The sequence below is a fragment of the Genypterus blacodes genome, unplaced genomic scaffold (genome assembly GCF_046128005.1).
Source record: "Genypterus blacodes isolate CSIRO-AG114 ecotype Tasmania unplaced genomic scaffold, CSIRO-AGI_Gbla_v1 ptg000070l_1, whole genome shotgun sequence".
In the NCBI taxonomy this organism is placed as follows: Eukaryota; Metazoa; Chordata; class Actinopteri; order Ophidiiformes; family Ophidiidae; genus Genypterus; species Genypterus blacodes.
The window spans coordinates 4,610,776-4,618,295 of NW_027466880.1; the positions used below are offsets into that span (position 1 = coordinate 4,610,776).

General features: G+C 44.0%; 1 protein-coding gene across 1 annotated transcript; it reads left to right on the plus strand.

Moving 5' to 3' along the window:
- Positions 1-310: 310 nt before the first annotated feature.
- On the plus strand, positions 311-4,335 carry LOC143005486 (transcriptional repressor scratch 2-like). Its single transcript, XM_076156907.1, has 2 exons — positions 311-491; positions 3,500-4,335. Exons 1-2 carry the CDS (start codon positions 311-313, stop codon positions 4,333-4,335), a joined length of 1,017 nt encoding a protein of 338 aa, XP_076013022.1.
- The last annotated feature ends 3,185 nt before the right edge of the window (positions 4,336-7,520 follow it).

The following is a 7,520-nucleotide window of genomic DNA, read 5'->3' on the forward strand; positions in this document are numbered from 1 at the left end:
CTCTCTCTCTCTCTCTCTCTCTCTCTCTCTCTCTCTCTCTCTCTCTCTCTCTCCCTCTCTCACTCCTCACTGTCTCTCCCTCGCCACTTTCCATCTTCCCTCTGCTCTCTCTGTTTCATGTTTTCCTTCTCTTCCCCTCGAGCATCAAAGCTTCACACCAGGACAGATCTGATCTTCTTTTCCATCTGAATCCTCCATTTTGGTTGCCTTGGCCCTTCCAGGAGGCCATTTGACTTTTTTTGTTGTTGTTCTTTTTGTTTACCTGAGAATCTGCTACATGAGGCTTTAGCGCGTGTTCTCATCAGGTAAAATGCCGCGCTCCTTTTTGGTGAAGCAGCTGAAGGTTCACGATTTCTCCTCTTCAAACTACCACCATCATCCTCAGTATCATCATCATCCTCAGCAGCAGCAGGACTGGGACGAGTCGTGCGCCGTGACACATGCCATCACTGAGTCTGCCACCAACTTGGCAGTGCGTTTGAGTGAAAATGGTGAGTTGGCATCTATCTCTCTCTCTCTCTCTCTCTCTCTCTTGTTGTTGTAGATAGAACGCTTTCTGCTTTTGGCTTTTGGAGACCCTGAAACAGAGGAGATGCTTTCACACAAAGGTGGTTAAGGGGGGTTTGAATCGTTATTGTCTTTACTAACCTAAATGCTCTTGCAACCACCCCCCCCCCCGTACACACACACACACACACACACACACACACACACACACACACACACAAACACACACAGGCGGCATTTACCCTCCTGTCTGTTTGCCTCGGGACTTTTGTTTCCCAACTCAGTGGATGCTGTTGTATTCAGGTCACGGCGGCTCAATCAGCTTAAACCTCGAGCAGATCACAGCAGCAGCAGCAGCAGCAGCAGCAGCAGCGGCAGCAGCAGCAGCTTTAGGCTTTAATGTGTCTGTGTACATGAGCCGTACACACAGCGTGCAAGCCTTTGTGAGAGAAAAGCCGAGCAGAAAGCAGATCGCCACCTGGGATCGACTTGTCCTTAGATGGTGCAGTTGCCCTTGAGTCTCTCCTCTTATCATTCACACCGCCCCCCCTCCTCCTCCTCCTCCTCCATCCCTCCATCTCTCTCTCCTCTCCATCTGATCCTGCAGGATGTCAGATAGCCACAGGGAGTTGGGTTGCAGCAACACAATCCATATGTGGCGCGGCGAGAGGTGATGGAACAGGGTTTTTAGAGGATGGGTATTGACTGGAAAATAGAGAGTGCTGCAGGTAATTCAATAAAGTGCAACATGAGCGCCGCGTTCACAGACGCTTTATTTTCATCATCCACAGGCGGGATGGGACACTGGCACGACCCTGAAATACAAACAACATAGCCGGAAGAAAGACATGGTTTCCTTTGTGATTCTGTTTCCCAAGGTAGCAAAGTCTCTTTAGTCGCTATGTTGAGTCAGCGGAATGGTGATTCCAGCCTGTTTTTGCAGTCATCTTCCGTTTTGATGATTATAGCCCATGATCCTCTTCAGGTTTACCTACTTTTTACCTTACTCAGCTTATTTAACATGAGAAGCAGGATGTGTCTCTGCTGATTTGTTAGGGAGCTGGCATGGGTAAAGTCACAAATCTGTTGATATTTAAGTAGCAAGCGATGACACCTGGAACCCTGAGGTTGGAGTGAGGTTAGAACACACACACGTGGAAGTGGTATGAACCGGAATCAAACACAAAGTAATCTCACAGAGAGGGAAGTAATGATCACTTACAGCAGTTGTTGATGTTTTGATTCCCTCTTGTGGGCCTGAACATCAATATATATATACGTTTTTCTGTAAATATATAGATAGAGAGACAGATGTAGTTTGTCTGTCTATAGATAGACAGACAGATAAAATTTGGTCCTCTAAAGAAATGTGCATTAAGAGAGTGGATTAATCCCCCATGCCCCCCCACCTATCACACATCTTGTGTTTGAGTTTGAATCATTTGTCCTCAGATTTAGGATGCCAGCTGTCTGCTTCCCTTTGTGTTGCTGTGGGGCGGGTGGGGTGGTCGCGGGCTCAATACACCACACACTGCTGTCAAGATCAGGCCCCCCTCCCATACACACACACACACACACACACACACACACACACTCCCTCCCCTCATCACCAAATCACACTCCCCACCTGTCACTCACCCTCCACATTACCATACTCATGCAGGCTCTCAGAGACGCCACAGATGGGCAACGATCTGATTAAACTGATTTAGTGATTGAGGGGATTGCACTCGCTCTTCTCCCTCCGCCCGTAGATTTGGATGCACGGTGGCTAGAAAGGGGTGCCAGGTGGACGGTCACAGTGTTTTCATTCCAGTTTTTAGCGCAAAACAGAAGTTCAAAGATGAATCAGAACCTCATACACAAACAAGGTTTTCTTTTTTAGATGAGAAGTTAAGATGGGGCAGCTTACTACCGTCTTGTTGCTCACTGGGAATTAATCATCACTCTATCCTCAAAATCTATCAGTGTTTCTCACAGAGCCACAACCATATGTTTGGGCTTTAATGAGAGAAATCACCGTGGGCAGGTTTACACTGACATCATGCTCAGACAAACATGAATCACAGAGGCACCGAGGCCACCATCACAACATTTACCTCACATTTCCTCTTCTGTTCTCCTGCTATACAACTTCCTTTGCTGCACTTCTTTACATTTGTAAAGTCATTTGTAACTTGATGATTTCTTGCGCCGTGCTTTTGATTTCCATCTAGTATAACTGTAACTTCTTCCTCTGCGATTTAAATCAAAATAGTCACGCCCGCTGCAAACCACTAGGTCACAAACATTCCATCGTGGTTTTATAAATTCCTTCCTCACCCACTTGTGACAAAATCCACCTCAAGCGATTTGTAACTTCAAAGTGCACAAAACTGAATCCCCACAACAGATTTAGACGCGTTGCTGCTTGCAGGTGGCGACAGGCGGATCGATCGGAGGGTGAAACTATCAGACCATGTCAGCACATAATGTATGACTTACAGTGTTTTCAGCCTCTCAGGTTATTTTACCGTCGCACTTGTTGGAGCCAGTGGAGGTATTGATCGGTGCAAAACTCTCCTCCAAACAACTCATTAATATTTCATTCACAAATCTTGCTGAACCTGGCACTGACAAATAGCTTCCTGTATAAGTTTCATATTGATTCCAGCTTTTAGTAAGGAGGCCATTTTCATTTGAGGTTATCAACATCGTGCACACACAGACATTTCACAACTCAAACATGGTAATGGTACCTTTTTATTCAGGTATAATAGAGAAGCCCAGCTGTTACACTCTACTAAGATGCAATACAGTACAAAAAGTACACATACACAGTTTTCAGAACAATATAACAAACAATTGTTGTAATTATACACCTTATTCAACTAAAGGGGGACTTGTTGGAAAACAGGGTTGTCTGCTCACTGAAATGTTTGTATGTTATATATGTAGATGAGGTTTGACCTGTCAGTGCTTCTCGTGCTTAATGTTGCTTTCCTTTTCTAAGGCTACATTCAGGATTACATCATCCCCTCGGTGTTGCGGGGCACAAAGGATCCAGGCTCCGAGCACAGGCAGAGTGGGGTCTCCTCAGGGTCCCTCTACTCTCCGAGCTGTGTGGGGGGCGATGGCGAGGAGGAGTTCTCAGACCATGACATGGAACACCCGGACAGCCCCGTCTCCAGCGCCACAGCTGACTCAGACAGCAGCAGCCTACCGAGCTCTGAGTCTGAGGGCTGTGCGGTCAGCGCCTTCCTCATCACTGACGGGCGTTCCTGTCGGAGGGCCAAGCTGAGGTGCCCCCGCAAGGGAGGGAGCCAGTCAGACAGCAGCAAGGGCTTCAGCTCTGCAGACAGCACTCCCATTAAAGGGAAATCCAAAGGGCGCCATATGTGCTGCGAGTGCGGCAAGTCTTACGCCACCTCTTCCAATCTGAGCAGACACAAGCAGACTCACCGCAGCCTGGACAGCCAACAGGCCAGAAAGTGTCCAACCTGCCATAAGGTCTACGTGTCCATGCCGGCGCTGGCCATGCACATGCTGACCCACGACCTGAAGCACGAGTGCAAAGTGTGCGGCAAAGCCTTCAGTCGGCCGTGGCTGCTCCAGGGCCACATGAGGTCTCACACCGGGGAGAAACCCTTCGCCTGCGCCCACTGTGGTAAACCTTTCGCTGACCGCTCCAACCTGCGAGCCCATATGCAAACCCACTCTGCCTTTAAGCACTACTCATGCAAGCGCTGCGACAAAAGCTTCGCACTCAAGTCCTACCTGAACAAGCACTACGAGTCAGCCTGCTTCAAAGGCTGCATAGCAGAGGATGACTGCAGCTCAGAGGACTAAGGTTTAAAGCAGGGCCATGCTGGTTATTTTGCATCTTAAGCCAGTTTACTATAAATCATCCAGGCCAGGAAGACGTCCAATCAGCACGTCGCAGTCACCTGGTTGATTGCAGGGTGCGTGGAAGCTGATTGATTGTGATATGCATTTTGGGGGCTGAGGTCCCGATTCAGGTCTCCAAACCAGAACGTGTACATCCTGTCACCTTAGTAACTGAAAATGGACTAAACCTGATCATACATTACTGATGTTTACCTAGCCGGCATTCATTTCTGATTGATATCAAAATGAATTAGCAGTCTTGGAACTTGCTTGTGATGTGTAATCATCACAAGTAAAGAACAATTATTATTATTAGTATTGTTGTTGGTTCATCATTTCTGAAAGGTAATGCAGTGCAAAATTTTCAAGTCAATGTGCACTTAAAACTGCATTTCCTTGCAGTGATACCAAAATCTCAGCAGGTTTGTTTTGCTTACCGATTTAGCATAGAAATGCATAGTAGCAAGGTAGGAAAATGAGACATTGGTGCATTCAAAGAAGGTCGCCAGTAATGAAAAGAGTTCATGATTTGCAGTTATGCAGCTAAATCTTCCAAGAACACTGGTTTGATCCTATAATCCTTTAATTGCTCTTTTTTTAAAGTTCATATCAGTGAGACAACACGTTCACATGCATGCATCACCTTAATCCTTCCTTTTCATATAACAATTGCAATAACCTCACTTATCAATTTATTCAGGAATTACATGTCAGTATTGATCACAAACTGAAATATTTTCTATTTTTATGAGTGATATTGAATTGCAATAATTTACTGTATGTCAGTATTATTTTCTAAGCCATCCAGCTCTTAATTTACCTCAAACACTTCCTTATTCACAAAACAATGTTTTTGTGTATTTATTAACTTATTTAAGTATTTATTTGCCAATTTAAGATTATTATTTATTTATTGGTTAATGTATTTGTGACTTTGACATGCATTTATAACAGCCATGTATTGGTTTTGTTGAGAACAAAAGCCAAAATCTAATTCTGACATATTCTTCTGTCTGATCGGTTTGGTGATGACAATAAAAATGCAGAAAATGAAGAATTGCTGAAACTCCTCGTTGCTGTGTTTATTCATCAGTGCAAACCATGAAACATTCTTTAATTGTTTATCAAATAGGTGCACTCACTATTTGAGATACTATTTGCGGCAGATATTAAAAAAAGGTTTATTTATCAGCAGGTTAGGATTTCACTGCAAAGCCAGAATGTTTTCATGTCTAAGGTGTCTGTTTGCCCCCCAGTGCATGCTGGGATTGGATTCAGTATCCCACTGTGAAAGAAAGAAAGAAAAAAAGGAAGAACGAAAGAAAGACAGAAAGAAAGAAAGAAAGAAAGAAAGAAAGAAAGAGTGGCAATGACAGTCATGATATTTCATTAGCCATATTTCTGAGTTTATCCCAATAATGTTGATTAATGAGATAAACTCAAATGTTAATATGTTCATCAGTAGTTTCAGTGTAACCTCTCCAGAAATAGAAATATCAAAGTATTTAAAAAACCGAGTCGGTCAAATGTGATGTGCCTGTCACTGCAGTGCCTGTGTTGACCAGCAGAGACCACACAAACACAGCAGAGGCCACAGCTCACACAGACACACTCATTAAGTGGACTCCAGTGGGATTCCAACCCTGCACCTTTACAGAGTAGAACCCCACAGTGTGTGTGTGTGTGTGTGTGTGTGTGTGTGTGTGTGTGTGTGTGTGTGTGTGTGTGTGTGTGTGTGTGTTTGGAGCAGAAACCCAAGGATGCACTCTGGGTCAGGTGTTGTGAGAACTGGGCTGCCTGTCCAGACCAGACGGGGCTGAGTCTGAGGCCCCCCAGTCACCACAGACCCCCTGGGGAATACAACTATGTATCTCAACAGTGCACACAGTGAAAGGGACTATTTTAAGACACAATGGCCACATTAAAAACACAGATTTGTGCGTGCATGCGTGCGTGCGTGCGTGCGTGCGTGCGTGCGTGTGTTCACAGACAGACATCAACTATAGGCAGAGCCAGAGGGAAATATTCAGCCTGAGGGAGCAAAAATTCAATTATTTTCATGATCAGAAGTCAAAATTATGTAATATCCCTCTGGGAATGAATTAAGGGATGAGGTATAGAGCGAGTGATTATCACTGGAATAAACCCTGACAAGGCACCTCCACCATAATCACCTGCTAACAATACATTATACCAATAACTGTATGAAATAAATTGTTTCATTACAACTTAAAAGCTTCTGCTGAGAAAAATCCTCCTGACATCATCTCAACAACGGGGTGGGACCCAGAGAAGGCTCAGGGACATACTGATGTCCATCAGCATGTCAGACTGATGGACATCAGTATGTTCCTATGTTGCATCAGTAAGACTCAGCCGACTGCTGACTGCAGCGATTGGAGCTTGGACCCCTAATTAGACAACACAAAATACATCTATTTAATGTAATTGTTATTAGTCAATTGCTGCATTATTCAGTATTTTGTTTCCTTATTTTCACAGCTTAATTACACAGACAAGCTACTTTGTATCACTGCGCCAAGAGTAGCCTCCAATCCTGGCTAGCAACAAGCTCAAACTGAAAAGCATAAAGATGAAATCAACGTCCCAAAAGTCTTCCTGTCACGGAAACGTGCATTTCAACCGCTGCAATGTAGCCAGCTAGCTGGTGTGACTCTGCTGTTATTGTTTATGTAGCGGTGCAGTTGCTAGGCCAGCAAGCAGTTACAGCAAAGGAATAATTTCCTCTGTGGAAGCCTGTTAGTAGAATATGTATTTATATATATATATATATATATATACATATATACGATGTGGTCTTAAAACTTTGATAACTTTGCTATTTCCATATATATATATATATATATATAGTTTATGTACTTTGTGAAATTATCTATTTCTTTGGTGATTAGCTGGCTTATGTAATATTGATGGTTGATTGATGAATAAACCCTGAAAAGGTCAAAATTAATTGAAACATTGCCTTATTCTATGTCCCCTCTCATTTGCATATAATACATTTGGATTAAACACAAATTTAAAGTAGGACAGTTTGACCCCTGTCTCCCCCCTGTCTCTCCCTAGACTGTAAAAAGGATATAGCTGTAAAACAAAACAAGCGATCATTCTCCACCATACACGTTAGC